The 24,347-nt window shown below is 36.8% G+C and overlaps 1 protein-coding gene across 10 annotated transcripts in view; it reads right to left on the bottom strand.

Annotated features, from left to right (window-relative positions):
- Positions 1–24,347, bottom strand: part of LOC138333004 (ankycorbin-like) — a 64,732-nt gene that overhangs the window by 10,018 nt on the left and 30,367 nt on the right. For 8 of the 10 annotated variants that reach the window (XM_069281094.1, XM_069281093.1, XM_069281095.1 and 5 more), the window contains 11 exons: positions 17,241–17,371; positions 14,970–15,058; positions 13,616–13,680; positions 12,035–12,163; positions 11,534–11,640; positions 10,900–10,994; positions 9,479–9,592; positions 8,999–9,066; positions 8,567–8,662; positions 8,151–8,225; positions 6,881–6,898 (listed from right to left, as the gene is read on the bottom strand). In XM_069281094.1, coding sequence (XP_069137195.1) covers positions 6,881–6,898; positions 8,151–8,225; positions 8,567–8,662; positions 8,999–9,066; positions 9,479–9,592; positions 10,900–10,994; positions 11,534–11,640; positions 12,035–12,163; positions 13,616–13,680; positions 14,970–15,058; positions 17,241–17,371 — 987 coding nt within the window. Of the gene's footprint in view, positions 1–6,164; positions 6,183–6,880; positions 6,899–8,150; positions 8,226–8,566; positions 8,663–8,998; positions 9,067–9,478; positions 9,593–10,899; positions 10,995–11,533; positions 11,641–12,034; positions 12,164–13,615; positions 13,681–14,969; positions 15,059–17,240; positions 17,372–24,347 lie in introns of all 10 variants that reach the window. The other 2 variants (XM_069281096.1, XM_069281103.1) reach the window with 2 other exon arrangements.

Below are 24,347 nucleotides of genomic sequence, written 5' to 3'. Positions count from 1 at the left end.
ATGATGAACAGTCTATAGCTGGTCAGGATCATGTTATGTACAGTTATAATGATGAACAGTCTATAGCTGGTCAGGATCATGTTATGTACAGTTATAATGATGAACAGTCTATAGCTGGTCAGGATCATGTTATGTACAGTTATAATGATGAACAGTCTATAGCTGGTCAGGATCATGTTATGTACAGTTATAATGATGAACAGTCTATAGCTGGTCAGGATCATGTTATGTACAGTTATAATGATGAACAGTCTATAGCTGGTCAGGATCATGTTATGTACAGTTATAATGATGAACAGTCTATATAGCTGGTCAGGATCATGTTATGTACAGTTATAATGATGAACAGTCTTATGTACAGTTATAATGATGAACAGTCATAGCTGGTCAGGATCATGTTATGTACAGTTATAATGATGAACAGTCTATAGCTGGTCAGGATCATGTTATGTACAGTTATAATGATGAACAGTCTATAGCTGGTCAGGATCATGTTATGTACAGTTATAATGATGAACAGTCTATAGCTGGTCAGGATCATGTTATGTACAGTTATAATGATGAACAGTCATAGCTGGTCAGGATCATGTTATTATCAGTTATAATGATGAACAGTCTATAGCTGGTCAGGATCATGTTATGTACAGTTATAATGATGAACAGTCTATAGCTGGTCAGGATCATGTTATGTACAGTTATAATGATGAACAGTCTATAGCTGTAGCTGGTCAGGATCATGTTATGTACAGTTATAATGATGAACAGTCTATAGCTGGTCAGGATCATGTTATGTACAGTTATAATGATGAACAGTCTATAGCTGGTCAGGATCATGTTATGTACAGTTATAATGATGAACAGTCTATAGCTGGTCAGGATCATGTTATGTACAGTTATAATGATGAACAGTCTATAGCTGGTCAGGATCATGTTATGTACAGTTATAATGATGAACAGTCTATAGCTGGTCAGGATCATGTTATGTACAGTTATAATGATGAACAGTCTATAGCTGGTCAGGATCATGTTATGTACAGTTATAATGATGAACAGTCTATAGCTGGTCAGGATCATGTTATGTACAGTTATAATGATGAACAGTCTATAGCTGGTCAGGATCATGTTATGTACAGTTATAATGATGAACAGTCTATAGCTGGTCAGGATCATGTTATGTACAGTTATAATGATGAACAGTCTATAGCTGGTCAGGATCGTGTTATGTACAGTTATAATGATGAACAGTCTATAGCTGGTCAGGATCATGTTATGTACAGTTATAATGATGAACAGTCTATAGCTGGTCAGGATCATGTTATGTACAGTTATAATGATGAACAGTCTATAGCTGGTCAGGATCATGTTATGTACAGTTATAATGATGAACAGTCTATAGCTGGTCAGGATCATGTTATGTACAGTTATAATGATGAACAGTCTATAGCTGGTCAGGATCATGTTATGTACAGTTATAATGATGAACAGTCTATAGCTGGTCAGGATCATGTTATGTACAGTTATAATGATGAACAGTCCATAGCTGGTCAGGGTCGTGTTATGTACAGTTATAATGATGAACAGTCTATAGCTGGTCAGGATCATGTTATGTACAGTTATAATGATGAACAGTCTATAGCTGGTCAGGATCATGTTATGTACAGTTATAATGATGAACAGTCTATAGCTGGTCAGGATCATGTTATGTACAGTTATAATGATGAACAGTCTATAGCTGGTCAGGATCATGTTATGTACAGTTATAATGATGAACAGTCTATAGCTGGTCAGGATCATGTTATGTACAGTTATAATGATGAACAGTCTATAGCTGGTCAGGATCATGTTATGTACAGTTATAATGATGAACAGTCTATAGCTGGTCAGGATCATGTTATGTACAGTTATAATGATGAACAGTCTATAGCTGGTCAGGATCATGTTATGTACAGTTATAATGATGAACAGTCTATAGCTGGTCAGGATCATGTTATGTACAGTTATAATGATGAACAGTCTATAGCTGGTCAGGATCATGTTATGTACAGTTATAATGATGAACAGTCTATAGCTGGTCAGGATCATGTTATGTACAGTTATAATGATGAACAGTCTATAGCTGGTCAGGATCATGTTATGTACAGTTATAATGATGAACAGTCATAGCTGGTCAGGATCATGTTATGTACAGTTATAATGATGAACAGTCTATAGCTGGTCAGGATCATGTTATGTACAGTTATAATGATGAACAGTCTATAGCTGGTCAGGATCATGTTATGTACAGTTATAATGATGAACAGTCTATAGCTGGTCAGGATCATGTTATGTACAGTTATAATGATGAACAGTCCATAGCTGGTCAGGATCATGTTATGTACAGTTATAATGATGAACAGTCTATAGCTGGTCAGGATCATGTTATGTACAGTTATAATGATGAACAGTCTATAGCTGGTCAGGATCATGTTATGTACAGTTATAATGATGAACAGTCTAAGCTGGTCAGGATCATGTTATGTACAGTTATAATGATGAACAGTCTATAGCTGGTCAGGATCATGTTATGTACAGTTATAATGATGAACAGTCTATAGCTGGTCAGGATCATGTTATGTACAGTTATAATGATGAACAGTCTATAGCTGGTCAGGATCATGTTATGTACAGTTATAATGATGAACAGTCCTATAGCTGGTCAGGATCATGTTATGTACAGTTATAATGATGAACAGTCTATAGCTGGTCAGGATCATGTTATGTACAGTTATAATGATGAACAGTCATAGCTGGTCAGGATCATGTTATGTACAGTTATAATGATGAACAGTCTATAGCTGGTCAGGATCATGTTATGTACAGTTATAATGATGAACAGTCTATAGCTGGTCAGGATCATGTTATGTACAGTTATAATGATGAACAGTCTATAGCTGGTCAGGATCATGTTATGTACAGTTATAATGATGAACAGTCTATAGCTGGTCAGGATCATGTTATGTACAGTTATAATGATGAACAGTCTATAGCTGGTCAGGATCATGTTATGTACAGTTATAATGATGAACAGTCTATAGCTGGTCAGGATCATGTTATGTACAGTTATAATGATGAACAGTCTATAGCTGGTCAGGATCATGTTATGTACAGTTATAATGATGAACAGTCTATAGATGGTCAGGATCATGTTATGTACAGTTATAATGATGAACAGTCTATAGCTGGTCAGGATCATGTTATGTACAGTTATAATGATGAACAGTCTATAGCTGGTCAGGATCATGTTATGTACAGTTATAATGATGAACAGTCTATAGCTGGTCAGGATCATGTTATGTACAGTTATAATGATGAACAGTCTATAGCTGGTCAGGATCATGTTATGTACAGTTATAATGATGAACAGTCTATAGCTGGTCAGGATCATGTTATGTACAGTTATAATGATGAACAGTCTATAGCTGGTCAGGATCATGTTATGTACAGTTATAATGATGAACAGTCTATAGCTGGTCAGGATCATGTTATGTACAGTTATAATGATGAACAGTCCATAGCTGGTCAGGATCATGTTATGTACAGTTATAATGATGAACAGTCTATAGCTGGTCAGGATCATGTTATGTACAGTTATAATGATGAACAGTCTATAGCTGGTCAGGATCATGTTATGTACAGTTATAATGATGAACAGTCTATAGCTGGTCAGGATCATGTTATGTACAGTTATAATGATGAACAGTCCATAGCTGGTCAGGATCATGTTATGTACAGTTATAATGATGAACAGTCTATAGCTGGTCAGGATCATGTTATGTACAGTTATAATGATGAACAGTCTATAGCTGGTCAGGATCATGTTGTATGTACAGTTATATAATGATGAACAGTCTATAGCTGGTCAGGGATCATGTTATGTACAGTTATAATGATGAACAGTCTATAGCTGGTCAGGATCATGTTATGTACAGTTTATAATGATGAACAGTCTCTATAGCTGGTCAGGATCATGTTATGTACAGTTATAATGATGAACAGTCTATAGCTGGTCAGGATCATGTTATGTACAGTTATAATGATGAACAGTCTATAGCTGGCAGTCATGTTATGTAATTAATGATGAACAGTCTATAGCTGGTCAGGATCATGTTATGTACAGTTATGAATGATGTCATTGTATGAATAATGATGAACAGTCTTATAGCTGGTCAGGATCATGTTATGTACAGTTATAATGATGAACAGTCTATAGCTGGTCAGGATCATGTTATGTACAGTTATAATGATGAACAGTCTATAGCTGGTCAGGATCATGTTATGTACAGTTATAATGATGAACAGTCTATAGCTGGTCAGGATCATGTTATGTACAGTTATAATGATGAACAGTCTATAGCTGGTCAGGATCATGTTATGTACAGTTATAATGATGAACAGTCTATAGCTGGTCAGGATCATGTTATGTACAGTTATAATGATGAACAGTCTATAGCTGGTCAGGATCATGTTATGTACAGTTATAATGATGAACAGTCTATAGCTGGTCAGGATCATGTTATGTACAGTTATAATGATGAACAGTCTATAGCTGGTCAGGATCATGTTATGTACAGTTATAATGATGAACAGTCTATAGCTGGTCAGGATCATGTTATGTACAGTTATAAATGATGAACAGTCTATAGCTGGTCAGGATCATGTTATGTACAGTTATAATGATGAACAGTCTATAGCTGGTCAGGATCATGTTATGTACAGTTATAATGATGAACAGTCTATAGCTGGTCAGGATCATGTTATGTACAGTTATAATGATGAACAGTCTATAGCTGGTCAGGATCATGTTATGTACAGTTATAATGATGAACAGTCTATAGCTGGTCAGGATCATGTTATGTACAGTTATAATGATGAACAGTCTATAGCTGGTCAGGATCATGTTATGTACAGTTATAATGATGAACAGTCTATAGCTGGTCAGGATCATGTTATGTACAGTTATAATGATGAACAGTCTATAGCTGGTCAGGATCATGTTATGTACAGTTATAATGATGAACAGTCTATAGCTGGTCAGGATCATGTTATGTACAGTTATAATGATGAACAGTCTATAGCTGGTCAGGATCATGTTATGTACAGTTATAATGATGAACAGTCTATAGCTGGTCAGCTGTTATGTACAGTTATAATGATGAAATCAGTCCCTATAGCTGGTCAGGATCATGGTTATTGTACAGTTAATAATGATGAACAGTCTATAGCTGGTCAGGATCATGTTATGTACAGTTATAATGATGAACAGTCTATAGGTCTGGTCATCATGTTATGTACAGTTATAATGATGAACAGTCTATCAGGATCATGTGTACAGTTATATGTACAGTTATAATGATGAACAGTCTATAGCTGGTCAGGATCATGTTATGTACAGTCTATAGCTGGTCAGGATCATGTTATGTACAGTTATAATGATGAACAGTCTATAGCTGGTCAGGATCAATGTTATGTACAGTTATAATGATGAAACAGTCATATAGCTGGTCAGGATCATGTTATGTACAGTTATAATGATCGAACAGTCTATAGCTGGTCAGGATCATGTTATGTACAGTTATAATGATGAACAGTCCTCTATAGCTGGTCAGGATCATGTTATGTACAGTTATAATGATGAACAGTCTATAGCTGGTCAGGATCATGTTATGGTACAGTTATAATGATGAACAGTCTCTATAGCTGGGTCAGAATCATGTTATGTACAGTTATAATGATGAACAGTCCCTATAGCTGGTCAGGATCATGTTATGTACAGTTATAATGATGAACAGTCTCTATTAGCTGGTCAGAATCATGTTATGTACAGTTATAATGATGATGAACAGTCTATAGCTGGTCAGGATCATGTTATGTACAGTTATAATGATGAACAGTCTTTATAGCTGGTCAGGATCATGTTATGTACAGTTATAATGATGAACAGTCTATAGCTGGTCAGGATTCATGTTATGTACAGTTATAAATGATGAACAGTCTATAGCTGGTCAGGATCATCATGTTATGTATCAGACAATAGGCCACCACACTGTGACCCAGACAAAACAGAGGGAGATCGGGGGAGGGACCTCAACCGTGCAACAACGCGTACTGGTTAAATATCTCCTTACCTCACCAGGATTATCTCCCTTTGAAGAAAAAAAGTCAGGCACCTAATATCATGCAAGTTTCCATGTACCATAAATGTTAAATAAATAAAAAGAAACTATGTGTTGAACGTAAAACCCCGACACCAAACTGGTCAATCAAACCAAAAACAACCATCCACCAATGGGCTCTGTTTGTTTACACCTCAAACATTAACGGACAATCTACTGGACATGCCTACTTATGTTTCTGTATACCACAGAGCTAAGGCTGTAGTCTACCTAAGCCAATCATCAGACATCTGTCTATACATCTATATTATATCTATTACACCTGTTACACCTATCACACACAAACCTGTCATTTTATCTACAATATTCTGGTAAGCAGATATATCTACAGTATTTCAGTAATCAGTTCACCTATAATTAATATATATTGTACACTTGGTATATAGAAATACTAAGAAATCAATTTGATTTTGAGAAAGTAGGTAAATAACATGAAGTAAATCAATTGATGGTAACTAAAAAGCTGAAAGTATATGAAGTCTGCAAATCAGATTACCAACAAAATATCTTTAAATCTACCTGTATATAAGATTACCTGTATTACACCTGTAAATCTACCTGTTCTAGATTAGGGTCAAAACAGACCACACTGTTGAGACAAAACAGAGGGAGATCGGGGAGAGGACCTCAACCGTGCAACAACGCGTACTGGTTAAATATCTCCTTACCTCACCAGGATTATCTCCCTTTGAAGAAAAAAAGTCAGGCACCTAATATCATAATTATTACCCCCTAAAATCTACCTATATCATTAAGACTACCTGTAAATCTACCTAGAAATCTCAATCACTGTACAACACTGTTATAATCCTAACCTGTATATTAACACGGTATTAAATACTAAAATTTAAAATTAGACTATCTGTAAATTACTACCTATAAATTATTAAAATTAGACTACCGTATTACACCTGTAAATCTACCTGTAAATTAGACTACCTGTATTACACCTATAAATCTATCTGTAAATTAGACTACCTGTATTACACTTGTAAATCTACCAGTAAATTAGACTACCTGTATTACACCTATAAATCTACCTGTAAATTAGACTACCTGTATTACACTTGTAAATCTACCAGTAAATTAGACTACCTGTATTACACCTATAAATCTACCTGTAAATTAGACTACCTGTATTACACCTATAAATCTACCTGTAAATTAGACTACCTGTATTACACTTGTAAATCTTCCAGTAAATTAGACTACCTGTATTACACCTGTAAATATACCTGTAAATTAGACTACCTGTATTACACCTATAAATCTATCTGTAAATTAGACTACCTGTATTACACTTGTAAATCTACCAGTAAATTAGACTACCTGTATTGCACCTGTAAATATACCTGTAAATTAGACTACCTGTATTACACCTATAAATCTATCTGTAAATTAGACTACCTATATTACATCTGTAAATCAACCTTTAAATTAGACTACCTGTAAATCTACCTGTACATTAGACTACATACATAACACCTGTAAATCTAACTGTAAATTAGACTACCTGAATTACACCTGTAAATCTACCTGTAAATTAGACTAACAAAAAATTACACCTGTAAATCTACCTGTAAATTAGACTACCTGTAAATTTTCCTGTAAATGAGAATACCTGTATTACACCTGTAAATCTACCTGTAAATTAGACTACCTGTAAATCTACCTGTAAATTAGACTACCTGTATTATACCTGTAAATCCTACCTGTCAATTAGAACACCTGAATTACACCTGTAAATCTACCTGTAAATTAGACTACCTGTATTACACCTGTAAATGTACCTGTAAATAAGACTACCTGTATTACACCTATAAATCTACATGTATTACACCTGTAAATCTACCTGTGAATTAGACTATCTGTAAATCTACCTGTTATTATACCTATAAACTAGCTATATAACTACCTGCAGACATCTTTATAACATACCTTGTAGGCTTCCTGAGCCCGCTGATCAACAGGGTTTACTTCAGGAGGATTCTCTGCTGGTATTGTACTTCTTGGCTATAAATAGATCAAATACATATCTAGTCAAAAGTGACAATGCTTAAAATTGTTAAAATTAATTCAGACCTTTGAAAAAAAAAAGTTACAATATGAATCATAAATTAATATTTCAGACGGCAGTATATCTGGTCCAAACCCCTCCATCACTTTCTCAATTAGTCTAAAACTGTCTTGTTGAATTACTACTAAGCCAATCACAAATGAGTTTTAAAAGAAGTATTTTTCATTGGCTAATTAAAATCTTAAGTTTATGCTAAGTCCATGATCAATGAGCCAGGTGTAACAAGAAAACAGATTGGCTGAAATCATTGTGTTGTGTCCCTATCTCTTATCCTCACATGTGGTACTGGCTGATTATTAGGTGACACATCGTTAGAAAGTTTTCTATCAAACTCAGGTGTGTTGGCAGGTATAAACTGGGCTACAGCATCCACCTGGTCAAAATTAAAAAAATATAGTTAATTCAGTTTTATAAAAACAAACTTTCAGCGAACGACAGATAAGCAAATCAGTACAGAGTACCATATATAGTTACTTTGTGGGGAAAAATGCATTTATATAAAGTTTAAAGAGAAATACGTACAGAGACTTAGAACAGTGAGTGTGCATTCCAAGTTTTATTAAATTTTAGTTTCATTGAGATTTTGATGTTATGGCAAAAGTATTAGTTAGAAGGACCAATAGAAACAGCAAATGTCTACCTGGACAAAGGGGAGACAATAACTACAACGATACACAGAGTTACCTCCCCTGATTGTGTTGACGCTCACCTGATCAGCCTCGGGCATCTCCGATGTAGGTGTTTCTATCACCTCAACAGCAGTACTACTGGATGGACCTGATAACAAAATGGTACAAATCATCATCGTTGGATCCATTTCTTAGAGTACCAAATATATTGTCATAACAATTCCCTCACCAGATCAAATATACTGATATACTCTAATAGACAATCCTTGGTTTGTGTTAAAATGATGCAAGTCCTATTAACAGCCTGGGTCATTCAAGAAGGTGCCTGGATTGATGGTGGAGGAAAGCCGGAGTACCAGGAGAATACACACCGACCAGCAATCAGTACCTTGGTAAATGCCCTATATGGGATTTGACCTTGTGACCCAGAGGTATAGAGTTAGTGGTGACATGTCAGGACATCTTAAGCACTTGACCACCACAGCCCCTGATACAATCTAACTGTAAGTGTAATACAATTGGTTTATAACATACAATCCTTAAGTTTGACCTAGTCATACCATTGGCAGGCTTTGATGAGGTAAGATCCCAGGAGGCTCGCGTAGGTGCTTTACTAAACACTTCTTCAAGGTCATTGTGTTTGGCATCTATAGCATACTGAAGGGCTTTCCTTCCTGAAAAACAACAATTTTTTGTGTACTGATCAACGAAATAGATATCATGATGGTGGAATATCAACAACAGATGTCAAAGTTCCTTGTATCAGACACAGGATCTTTATATACCATATTTCTTGAAATATTTTCAGAGCTATGATTTAATTTCTTTATCATTGCTTTAAGGATATTTCTGTAAATAATATACCTTTTTCTTTTGTTCATATTAAGATTACCCCTTACCCTGTACATCTGTATCCCCTGGGTCAGCCCCTCTCCTCCCTACCTCTTACCCTGTACGTCTGTAGCCCCAGGGTCAGCCCCTCTTCTCCTATCTCTTTCCCTGTACGTCTGTAGCCCCAGGGGCAGCCCCTCTCCCCCTACCCCTTACCCTGTATATCTGTAGCCCCAGGGTCAGCCATTCTCCCCCCTACCCCTTATCCTGTACGTCTGTAGCCCCAGGGTCAGCCCTTCTCCCCCAACCCCTTACCCTGTATATTATAGCCCCGGTGTCAGCCCCACTCCCCCATACCCCTTACCCTGTATATCTGTAGCCCCGGGGTCAGCTTCTCTCCCCCTATCCCTTTCCCTGTACGTCTGTAGCCCCAGGGACAGCCCCTCTCCCCCCTCTCCCTTACCCTGTATATCTGTAGCCCCGGGGTCAGCCATTCTCCCCCCTAGACCTTACTCTGTATGTCTGTAGCCCTGGGGTCAGACACTCTCCCCCAACCCCTTACCCTGTATATCTGTAGCCCAAGTGTCAGCCTCTCTCCTCCTACCCCTTACTCTGCATGTCTGTAGCCTCAGGATCAGCCTCTCTCTCCCCCTTATCCCTTACCCTGTATATCTGTAGCCCCAGGGTCAGTCCCTCTCCTCCTACCCCTTAACCTCTATGTCTGTAGCCCAGGGTCAGCCCTTCTCACCTACTACTTACCCTGTACGTCTGCAGCCCTTGGGTCAGCCCCTCTCCCCCCTACACCTTACCCTGTATGTCTGTAGCCCTGGGGTTAGTCCCTCTCCCCCTTACCCTGTATGTCTGTAGCCCCGGGGTCAGTCCCTCTCCCCCTACCCCTTATCCTGTATGTCTGTAGCCCCGGGGTCAGTCCCTCCCCCCTACCCCTTACCCTGTATGTCTGTAGCCCTGGGGTCAGTCCCTCTCCCCTCTACCCCTTACCCTGTATGTCTGTAGCCCCAGAATCAGCCCCTCTCGCCCCCTTACTCCTTACCCTGTACGTCTGTAGCCTTGGGGTCAGCCCCTCTCCCCCCTACCCCTTACCCTGTATGTCTGTAGCCCCGGGGTCAGTCCCTCTCCTCCTACCCCTTACCCTGTATGTCTGTAGCCTCAGGATCAGCCCCTTTCCTCAACAGTAGTTCGCACACTTCTTTGTGACCTTGTTTTGCAGCTGCCATAAGAGGTGTTCTGGAAGGGAGATAACTCTCATATCATATCAACATTAATAATCCATCATTGGACTTTCTATACAATTCTTTATCAATATGCTTTCAAACTTTTCTAAAATAAGGTTTAATAAAATTGTTGCCGGATGATTGACAATATCGTTCCTTGTGGGAGTCAACAATACGGTGTTTTGTAAAGTACAATTTACCATCGATTAGTCCCACCTTCCGGTGATTATGACGTCACAAAATTTATGTCGAAAGATGACGTCACAATTGACTTTAAATGGTACTTTACCCACGTCATTTTGGGCTCTCAAAACCCCCATATTGTACATTACATTACACAATTGATATATGGTACCACTTACATTGATACCGCAGCACTACAGTAAGAAAGATAACTAGCGTGTAGCCAGTCAATATTAAATCAGATTCGTATTTTCAATTTCTGTAAAATTGCTGTGGAAATAATCAATTATAAGGTATTTGTAAAGGAGATAAGTATTTGTAAGGGAGAAAACTACGACCCATGTTATGGTGGAGAGTTTCAATACTCACATATTAGAAGTATCACATCGGTTAACGTCTGCTCCTCGGTCCAGTAACTCCTTACAGATCTGTACGTCGCCATTGTGTGAAGCATAAAACAAAGGTGTCTTGTCCGTCTGTGTAATATACAGTAAGATTTCACTGAAATAGCTTTTAGTAAGCCTAATACAAGAGACCATATTCCTATGCTAAAACAAACACAATAATAAGAGAGTCCACTCCTTTGGTATAAAATTATTATTTTATACAATAATTTTATACTTTATAATAAAAGAAATTTCATCAATTGATGATGTAATTCTACAGAAATAAAACAATCAATTGTTATGAGACTGTTAGCATTGACCTTACCTTTGACCTTGCCTTATAACTATGACGCTAATCGTACCTTGACCTTTGACCTTGTCTTATAACTATGATGCTATGACCTTTGACCCTACCTTACAATTATAAACCCTAGGACCTCTATCCCTGCCTTTTAGTTAATGACCCTTGACCTTTGACCCTTACCTTGTCCCCTACACTGACGTCTGCCTTGTGGTGGAGAAGTACCTGTACACAGTTTACGTGCATCCCCATACAGGCATGATGTAGTGCTGATGTCTCGTTTTTATCCGTGTCCTCGATGTCCACTCTCGCCTGAAGTATCAAAACCACAGTTTACATACTATTTAAAGGCATCAACCAAATACACATACCTTACAAGGAGTTTGCTATAGTTTGCTTCTTATTGCAATTTCAATAAAGAATTGAAACAATGAAGCAAATGCATGGCTAATGATTGTTTTGTTGTAATTCATATTCTAGACAGACATTCCAAGTATTTAATTTTTCCTTTAGATAGTTTTACTTTAATTTTCAGTACCGATTGGTTGCTCAGTTTATCATTTAAATGTTTTGAAAGTAAAACAAAACTTTGATACTGCTGTAATGTCTATCTGTCCAAAGGATATAACAAGAATCACAGGAAATGCTTTATCTAATGTGTAATTTCATGATATTAAACCATCAAATGTCTCTAGATAAATCATTTACCCAAATTGCAGGCACGTGGATTCGAAAGACAACATCTGTGCATAAATTGGTAAATGTGTGACATTTAACGTCCCGAGTGCTCTATTCCGATACAGTATAATGATAAGTATTGTATATCAGTGTTTTGACATTTTGTCAACAGAATAAACTGCATTTTATCAACAGATGCACCTTGTGTCAGCTGGGGCAGAAACCTAAGGATGTAAACTACACAAATTATCCTAAACATTCCCGATACATCAGTTGTCATTTTGTCAGTGTAACTCTGACATTATAGTGCCGTCTGCTCCCAATCATGTATCGCGGCGATCAGTCGAATTTGAACAGGAAATTGGTGTGTTTGTTTGATCAGTTGATAAAGACCAATTTAGAAATGAAGTATTTAAGAAAATCACAGACCTAAAAGATTGCAGATTGGTTGAAAATGAAGGATATTACAGTTCATAAAATTTTATTTATAAGTTACATTTTTTTTTCAATGTCAGAGTAAATCTGGACAGAGGATAGACACCGGTTAAAAATCAGAAGCTTCATTTAAAATATTTCAGTTTATTGACATCACATGCATTAGGTTCGGTAGTTTGAACTAGGTACTGTGCAATGGAAATGTAAATTATCAGTTTGTGTATAACCTTCGCACTTCATTGGATTCTTATTCAAAGTTGCAGTCCATCTTTCAGACTCCAGAGTAAATCTGGACAGAGGATAGACACCGGTTAAAAATCAGAAGCTTCATTTAAAATATTTCAGTTATGATGTCATAACTTTATTGACATCACATGCATTAGGCTCGGTAGTTTGAACTAGGTACTGTGCAATGGAAATGTAAATTATTAGTTTGTGTATAACCTTCGCACTTCATTGGATTCTTATTCAAAGTTGAAGTCCATCTTTCAGACTTTAGGAGTATCCTTAGCAGATACAAAACTTTCTGACTAACATATTTAAGCATGTACTTTTAATTTGAACTTTTATTTGCATACCAAAAGTATACGCTTTGGACCTGCAGCTATGTGTATTATTCTCCTTCTGATTTTACTCTCATTGTGAGGTTACCTGTATAAGACGTTGGACAATGTCAGCTCTCCCATTGCCGGCTGCTAACTGTAAGGGCGATGTTTCTAAAATAAAAATGGCATAAAAATCTTGATTATCTCAGCAGATATTATAATCTTATAGATGTTATAAATCAATTGCTAAAACTAAGAGATAATAAAGTGCATCTTTCATTATAAGCACGCTGCAGACATATCAAATAGCCACACTGATGCAGCACTAACATTAAGCATCAACATCTGCGACCGTCTGCCTTTATAAATACGATTTTAACCTCAGACCAAGACTGGAAGGAAACATAAAATGGTATGCTTTCACCATTAACCGAGATGCCTGATATAATACACTTTATCCACTTAAACTAATCCAACCAGATCAATATACTGATGCACCGATCTAAAAGTCTACTGTAACGTCGCATGTGCCGTGACGTCGCGTGTCTGGCAGGATGCAAGTCATTCTGCACCAACTTCCCTTTTTAGTCCATCTAAACAACTCTATAAAAAGAGTGTGAACATTGACACTATCAATACAAACATGTGTCAAACATCCTTTACTCCATCTTCCCCTATTCTCCTTAACATCCCCTCCTACAAACACGACATGGCCCTACTTCACCTCTGACTCCCTACACACCCATCCCTCTTCACTCTTCCCCACCAACTTCCCCCGTACATCAGGTGTCCATACATCCTTATCATATATTAATTCAAACTTTACAACATAATAATGACCTTGAATAAAACATAGGATTAAATAACAGTAAACTGCATCATACCTACTGGGCCATGTTGCAGATTGACTCAACAGGTGGTCGCATTTACTAACAACAGTTCAGTTACTTCATCATCATCATAACATACTTGACACAAGCAGAATCTTAAAAAGTACTTGACTCAAGGACTTAGACACACTCATATGGCTCACCACAAGTATGTTATCAACAAAGGAACTGGTTTACACATCAGTCCTGTTAAAGGGTCACTATAAATCAACAACTTTCTCCCGACTTTAATTGTTTGAGAGGAAAAGACACTTGATTTCTACACTTTATGTTATCAGTTCTGCAGTTTGTGGTGAAAAAATACTTGACATGTTTCACTTTCTTTGTGTAAAAGTGTAACTCAATTTCCTGGTTTGCATCAAACACTCAAACACATATCCTCTCCATAGCCAAAGTTATTTTTTGACCTTCAAAAATTTAATAATTTGTGTCAATTTAAAATAAAATTTTGTTTGGGAAAGACACTTTGAAGTAAATAATTTCAATGTTCATAAACATAGGGAAATTAAACATGATATCAAAAACCATTCTATCACAGATGTAATTTATAACAGATTTCATGAAATTTACCTTGTATGGTTTTTATATTAGCATCAGCACCATAACCCAGGAACAGTTCAACAATCTGAGTCCTCCCTGCAGCACAGGCTACATGGAAACTGTAAAACATAGAGGTGATCAAGATAAGTATAGATCTACATAACAGGGATCATTTGAGGTAACCTAGAAAAATGAGGTCAAAGGAGGTCACCAATCAACAAAGGTCAATCAAGGTCATCCACAAAAGGAATTCAGTGGAGGTCTATTGTACAAACAGGTCAATGAAGGTCATCTCTAGACAAGAGGTAAGAAGAGGTCATTACCAAAACCGAAGTCGATGGAAATCATGTAAAAGTTAGAGTCAGTTGAGGTCATCAGCAAAACAAGGTCAATTAAAATAGTCTCAAATTGAAGGTTCTAAAACAGTTGTCTTTTAGATCTTACTAGAGTAGGTAATTGAAAGTCGTCAAGCTAAATTCAATCACATTCATCTATTTATTAATTGAACATCTTGGAGATATTAGCATTATTATTTAAGTTGTGACTTTTTAAGTTTATACTGACATAAACAAATTTCTAATCAAGGGTGTACTAGTTCATCATCCAAATTTGTTTCACGTACTCTGCACTTCACGACTTACTACATTTATGTAAGTACTAACACTGTATCTGTAAGAATTGTAAATACATGTATACAGTGGATATATACATGGTGATGATATGAAATGTGAGTGGAGACTTTCCAACTTATGCTGTGTATTGTCCTAGATTTGAAGAATTTGTCATGGTCAAAATTTTATGTGATCTTTAAACTTTGACCTTGACCCAATAATCATCAAACCATATGATGTTACAGGACTGAATGTCTGGCTACATATATCAAGCATTAATTTGGCATAATATCCTTATAGATGTAAGCAAGCTTTTTACTTTAAACAGGATCAAAGTATGACCTTTGACCTTTAAAACATTGTTGACCACCCACATATAACAGGGTTTAGAGCTTGCTATTCAAACTAAATCAGACGAGGATACCTTAAGATGTTTTATAAACAATCTTTTTACAGTGGATAATGACAATCCAAACTAGAAAATGTTCACACCAGATTATTTCCTCCAGGTAAAGACTTTCTTTGATCTAGTATAACATACAGACTATGTAAGAGCCACTTATCTAATATTCGTGTTAGGTTTTCCTCTTGGTTCACTGCTGAACACGATCATTGTTTACAAACAGGTGGAGATCTTGGTTACACAACTGTTTTACTTAAATATATAATCACATCATGAAAGAAAAAAACTGTAAGATCATTTCCCAGAAACACTAAGTACAGATTTAATAACAATTACACTGTAATAAGTCGCAGCTATTAGGCTATTTACAGGTATGTGGCCTATATATCTGGGAACGAGGAGCAATGTTATTGTAGGGGGAGAGGGCTAAAGGTGATTGACCCCCTAGAAGAGCCCCTACAGAGAGGAAGGAGTGGTATTAGGGGCGGGGAGGTGGACCTGTACCATAGTATATCTCTCATTCCACCATACTGTAGCCTTTCCGTACACAAAGTTACAGCTCTATCTCAATTTCATCTCATACACTTCCATGTATTTCAAAAAGTGTCAAGTCATGATGTGTTAAGACTCTGTTTTCTTTGCATATCCCCAGTAAATAAGGTTAGAAAGGCTATAAAAATGTTTTACAAATACAAATCAATCATTGAGTAAAACATTTGTTCACAAGCGTGTCCTGGCAGATGTAGGTCACATTGAATTGACATTCAAAGCCATCAACACCCTGTGAGAAATTTGAATAGATGTTTGAATAGATGTGGAAGTGAAACCTATAAGATGTATAGGTTCAAACTTTGAATAGACCTCGTTTTAATGAATCGCGACATAACGGTGTGAGAGACTTGGGAACTCCTGTTAATATCATGTTGTGGTAACTGATGAGGCAGCACCTTTGGGGGCTATGATTGAGACAAATGTCGTCTTATGTTATAACATCTTCAACCCTTTGATAAATATAAACTTCAGAATTCTATCAGCAAATTGAATCATGTCTATATCTACATGTCTTGACGTTTTTCTGTATGTATAACTGACAGCGCCTGGAGACCCAGTTTCATTAATCTATCGCCATGTTATGAATATTTTGCATAATAATAAAAGGGTGTTTTGCACTGAAGACTAAATTCTGACTGAGGTTATTGCAGCTTAAATCTTTCAATGTTATATGGACTGTGATGCATTTAAATAACTTTGTTGATAGTAAATGGATCTTGTTCTTTAGCTACTTACACAGAGAGCCCCTTGGGACCCAGTTTTGTGGGAACCATGGCCTTTTTCTGTAGGATGGAGTCCACTTTGTTCATGTCCCCTAGTTCCACAGCCTTTAGTAGCTTGTCGTCATTCTTATTCCATTCTGACAGCTGTGGAAAAATAAAGAAACCATCAAATATCTAACACAATGGTTTTCACTATCACATACTATGGCTACATGACTTTATGTAACTATGGATACCACTAGACCATGGCTTTATATAACCATGGATACCAATAGAACAAAGCTTAATGAAACCATGGATACCAATAGAACAGTCTTTATGTAATCATAGATACCAATAGAACATGACTTTATGTAACCTTGGATACCAATAGAACGTGACTTTATGTAACCATGGATACCAATAGAACGTGACTTTATGTAATCATAGATACCAATAGAACGTGACTTTATGTAATCATAGATACCAATAGAACGTGACTTTATGTAATCATAGATACCAATAGAAGATGACTTTATGTAACCATGGATACCAATAGAACGTGACTTTATGTAACCATGGATACCAATAGAACAGTCTTTATGTAATCATAGATACCAATAGAACATGACTTTATGTAATCATAGATACCAATAGAAGATGACTTTATGTAACCATGGATACCAATAGAACATGATTTTATGTAACCATGGATACCAATAGAACATGACTTTATGTAATCATAGATACCAATAGAACATGACTTTATGTAACCATGGATACCAATAGAACATGACTTTATGTAACCATGGATACCAATAGAACAGTGACTTTATGTAATCATAGATACCAATAGAACATGACTTTATGTAACCATGGATACCAATAGAACATGACTTTATGTAACCATGGACACCAATAGAACAGTCTTTATGTAATCATGATACCAATAGAACATGACTTTATGTAACCATGGATACCAATAGAACATGATTTTATGTAACCATGGATACAATAGAACATGACTTTATGTAACATGATACCAATAGAACATGACTTTATGTAACCATGGACACCAATAGAACAGTCTTTATGTAATCATAGATACCATAGAATGACTAGTAACCATGGAACCAATAGAACATGTTTTATGTAACCATGGATACCAATAGAACATGATTTTTATGTAACCATGGACACCAATAGAACAGTCTTTATGTAATCATAGATACCAATAGAACATGACTTTATGTAACCATGGATACCAATAGAACATGACTTTATGTAACCATGGACACCAATAGAACAGTCTTTATGTAATCATAGATACCAATAGAACATGACTTTATGTAACCATGGATACCAATAGAACAGACAAACAGCCTTTATGTAACCTTGGATACCAATAGAAGATGACTTTATGTAACCATGGACATCAATAGAACATGATTTTATGTAACCATGGATACCAATAGAACATAATTTATGTTACCATGGATACCAATAGAACATGACTTTATGTAACCATGGATACCAATAGAACGTGACTTTATGTAACCATGATACCAATAGAACACTCTTTATGTAATCATAGATACCAATAGAACATGACTTTATGTAATCATAGATACCAATAGAAGATGACTTTATGTAACCATGAATACCAATAGAACATGATTTTATGTAACCATGGATACCAATAGAACATGACTTTATGTAATCATAGATACCAATAGAACATGACTTTATGTAACCATGGATACCAATAGAACATGACTTTATGTAACCATGGACACCAATAGAACAGTCCTTATGTAATCGTAGATACCAATAGAACATGACTTTATGTAACCATGGACACCAATAGAACATGATTTTATGTAATCATGGATACCAATAGAACAACTTTATGTAACTTAATGAAACCATGGATACCAATAGAACAGTCTTTATGTAATCATAGATACCATAGAACATACCAATAGAATAGAACATGATTTTATGTAACCATGGATACCAATAGAACAAAGCTTAATGAAACCATGGATACAATAGAACAGTCTTTATGTAATCATAGATACCAATAGAACATGACTTTATGTAACCATGGACACCAATAGAACATCTTTATGTAATCATAGATAGAAGAAGATGACTTTATGTAACCATGGACATCAATAGAACATGATTTTATGTAACCATGGATACCAATAGAACTTAATTTTATGTAACCATGGATACCAATTGAACATAATTTTATGTTACCATGGATACCAATAGAACATGACTTTATGTAACATAGATACCAATAGAACATGACTTTATGTAATCATAGATAAAAATAGAACATGACTTTATGTAATCATAGATACCAATAGAACATGACTTTATGTAATCATAGATACCAATAGAACATGACTTTATGTAATCATAGATACCAATAGAACAGCCTTTATGTAACCTTGGATACCAATAGAAGATGACTTTATGTAACCATGGACATCAATAGAACATGATTTTATGTAACCATGGATACCAATAGAACATAATTTTATGTTACCATGGATACCAATAGAACATGACTTTATGTAACATAGATACCAATAGAACATGACTTTATGTAACCATGGATACCAATAAAACAAGTCAAGTTTTTTTATTACATTTTTTTATGTGCAAGTTATTATGGATAGCAGCTGTTTTTGGTGATAGGATGATAAATATCTCATTATAAAACTGAATCCCTGCATACCTGTCAATCAAAAATATATATCTCAATCTTCAAACCTGTCAACATAAATCCATTTTCCTCTGACATATAAACCTGTATACATAATAAATTCAATGAATTTTAAAATCTGCACACTTGAAAGACATTTTCCAACATTTTGGTTTATTCAGACATAACTTCCTGTTCACACAAGTTGGTAACTTATGTTTATTACATGATAAAGAGATCTATATATTCCTTCCTATAAGCTAGGTTCAAACAGTGCCTCATGACCATTGATTACAAACCGTGTTCTTAAATTTCCAGAAGTGACCAAATCTATTTCTTTGTATTTCCTCACCCTATCAAATCAATTTGTGTTTATTATCATGGTTTGTCTATAAATGTAAGCACAGCCAATCAGATCAGAACATTCTTCGACAAATCAATACCACTGTTTGTTTAGTAGGTCAAGGTCACCCTAATTGAACGTCCAGACGACTCGGAAGTGGCTGGGTGCAGTGTAAATGTTTTGAAGGATTCTGTACACAGTAATGATAAATTCTGTTGTTTACCATGGCTATGTTTCTATGTTGTTCTGTCTGTGGTAACAAGGCCTGATGGAGAGGCAGCACGAACAGTCTCCCTTTATCAGGGACACAATGGACAGAGACACACAATGACCTTGGCCAAGGTCGTAAGTTGACCGCTGATAATGGGTTGTTAGGGGCTGTAGTCAGGAAAGACTGGACTTGGTAAAACCATAATGGTGTGAAGGAAACCCATATCAACAGTGTAAACATGATAGTTTACATTTCCCTCCTGTTTTTCTAAGATTTCGAAGAGAGATCGACCAGACCAAAAGCATTCTTAAATGTGTCAGAATGCCAGACATACAGTATAGAAACAGGGTGACAATGTGTCCTTGAGGCTTCAGGATATCACAGTATTGTCCATCAAAGTATACATGAAATATACAGCTGAGCCATAGAACCTGTATCTTATACATAAAAAGATGAGTTTTACTAATGCAAATGTTTCTTCTGATAAACTTTGGAACAAACAGTAATATTTGTTTTTGTCAATGATGTGTTTAATTATCATAATTTTAAAAGTTTCAAAGTGATCACTTGATAATTGAAAGCAAAATCTCTAATTTGGCCATTGGCCTTGGTAAAGGTCACAATGAACTTCCTGTACATCAGTTATAAGTTACGTAAAACCTGTCTATAAAGAACACACAAATAACAGAAGACAAGAGATGCCAGAGGGATCTTGGGGCCCACCAGAGAATGATCTATGTCTAACAATGGAAAGATGGATCTTTTCTCTACTTTTTAAACTTTTTCAAACATACTACACATACAAGAGATCCCAGAGGGATCTTGGCGCCCACCAAAGAATGATCTATGTTTGACAATGGAAAGAGGGATCTTTTCCCTGCTTTTCAAACTTTTTCAAACATACTACATACGAAATTTAAGACAGTTCGCTTCATTACTTTCTGAGAAACAGCAGTGAAATCCAAGATAGCGGCCGGTTGGCCATCTTGTTGACCGATCAGTCCCAAAGGTGCTATGCACAACTAGGGCCCAAGGGGAACCTACGCATGGAATTTGAGAGATATCCCTTCAGTAATTTCTGTCAAATAGCGATAACTATCAAAATCCAAGATGGCGGCCGGTTGGCCATCTTGTTGACTTATCAGTTAACAAATGCAAAATGCAAAACTAGGGCCCTAGGGAAAACTACATATGAAATTTGAGACAGATCCCTTCAGTACTTTCTGAGAAATAGAGGTAACAAACTTTAACTATCAAAATCCAATATGGCCACAGGTCGGCCATTTTGTTGACCGATCGTTCCCATAATGCAATATGCACAACTAGTATCCTAGTGGAACTTACATATGAAATTTGATAAAGATCCCTTCAGTTCTTTCTGAGAAATAGCGGTAACAAACTTTAACAATCAAAATCCAAGATGGCCGCCTGTCGGCCATTTTGTTGACCGATCGGTCCCAAAATGCAATATGCACAACTAGGGACAAGGGGAACCTACACATGGAATTTGAGAAAGATCCTTCAGTATTCCCAATTTTTAACTATCCAAATTTCTGAGAAAATAGCGGTAACTTAAACCTCAGTATTTCTGGAATTAGCAGTTTTAACCAAGATATAACAAAAGAGATCCCAGTAGGCGGTAACAAACTCTTGGATCCAGAGGATCGCCCCACCAAAGAATGATTTATGTCTGACAATGGAAAGAGGATCTTTTCCCTGCTTTTCAAACTTTTTCAAACACACTACATATAAAATTTGAGACAGATCACTATAGTACTTTCTAAGAAAAAGTGGTAACAAACTTCAACAATGAAATCTAAGATGGCGGCCGGTTGGCCATCTTTTTTACCGATCAGTCCCAAAAAGCATTATGGAGCAGTCCTTAAAGGTACTATGCACAACTAGGGTACAAGGGGAAACTATGCTTGGAATTTGAGAAAGATCCCTTCAGTACTTTCTGAGAAATAGCGATAACAATCTTTAACTATCAAAATCCAAGATGGCCGTCGGTCGGTCATCTTGTTCACCGATTGGTCCCAAAATGCAATATGCACAACTAGGGTTCTAGGGAACCTACATATGAAATTTGAGAAAGATCCCTTCAGTACTTTTTGAGAAATAGCGGTAACAAACTTAAACTATCAAAATCCAAGATGGCCGCCTGTCGGCCATTTTGTTCACCGATCGGTCCCAAAATGCAACATACACAACTAGGGTCCTAGGTGAACCTACATATGAAATTTGAGAAAGATCCCTTCAGTTCTTTTTGAGAAATAGCGGTAACAAACTTTTAACTATCAAAATCCAAGATGGCCGCCTGTCGGCCATCTTGTTGACTGATTGGTCCCAAAATGCAATATGCACAACTAGGGTCCTGGGGTAACCTGTATATGAAATTTGAGAAAGATCCCTTCAGCACTTTTTGAGAAATAGCGGTAACAACCTTTAACTATCAAAATCCAAGATGGCCGCCTGTCGGCCATCTTGTTGACCGATTTGGTCCCGAAATGCAATATGCACAACTAGGGTCCTAGGGGAACCTACATATGAAATTTGAGAAAGATCCCTTCAGCACTTTTTGAGAAATAGCGGTAACAAACTTTAACTATCAAAATCCAAGATGGCCGCCTGTCGGCCATCTTGTTGACCGATCGGTCGCAAAATGCAATATGCACAACTAGGGTCCTAGGGGAACCTACATATGAAATTTGAGAAAGATCCCTTTAGTACTTTCTGAGAAATAGCGGTAACAAGAATTGTTAACGGACGGACGGACGGAAGGACGGACGGAAGGACGGACGGACGGAAGGACGGACGGACGGACGACGGACCACGGACGAAAGGCGATTTGAATAGCCCACCATCTGATGATGGTGGGCTAAAAATCCAAGATGGCCGCCTGTCAGCCATTTTGTTGACCGATCGGTCCCAAAATGCAATATGCACAACTAGGGCCCCAAGGGAACCTACATGTGAAATTTGAAAAAGATCCCTTTAGCACTTCCTGAGAAATAGCGGTAACAAGAATTGTTAACGGACGGGCGGACGGAAGGACGGACAAACGACAGACCATGGACGAAAGGCGATTTGAATAGCCCACCATCTGATGATGGTGGGCTAAAAATTTGAGACAGATCGCTTCAGTACCTTTTGAGAAATAACAGTAACAAACTTCAACTATCAAAATCCAAAATGGCTCCTTGGCTGCCAACTTGTCAATCAATTGGCCCCAAATCGCAATTTGCACAACTAGGGCCCTAGGGGAACCTACATGTGAAATTTGAGACAGATCCATTCAACACTTTCTGAGAAATAGCGATCAATCTTTTAAGTATCAAAATCCAAGGTGGCTCCTTGGCTGCCATCTTGTTGATCAATCAGTCCCAAATCATAATATGCACAACTAGGGCCCTAGGGGAACCTACCCGTGAAATTTGAGAAAGATCCATTCAATACTTTCTGAAAAATAGCGATAACAAACTTTAACTATCAAAATCCAAGATGGCCACCTGGCGGCCATCTTGTTCACCGATTGGTCCAAAAATGCAATATGCACAACTAGTATCCTAGGGGAACCTACATATTAAATTTGAGAAAGATCCCTTCAGCACTTTCTGGGAAATAGTGATAACAAACCTTAACTATCAAAATCCAAGATGGCCCCCTAGCGGCCATCTTGTTTTTTCGATCAGCCTAAAAATCTATATGGCACAACTAGGGACCAATGGAATCCTCCATGTGAAGTTTGAACAAAATCCCTTCATTAATTTTCAAGAAATAGCGATAACAAACTTCAACTGCCCAAATCCAAGATGGCTGCCTGGCGGCCATCTTGTATTTCCGATCAGCCTCAAAATCTGTATGGCAC

The sequence above is a fragment of the Argopecten irradians genome, chromosome 10, assembly GCF_041381155.1.
Source record: "Argopecten irradians isolate NY chromosome 10, Ai_NY, whole genome shotgun sequence".
Taxonomy (NCBI): Eukaryota; Metazoa; Mollusca; class Bivalvia; order Pectinida; family Pectinidae; genus Argopecten; species Argopecten irradians.
This window is presented reverse-complemented; position numbering and strand designations above follow the sequence as displayed.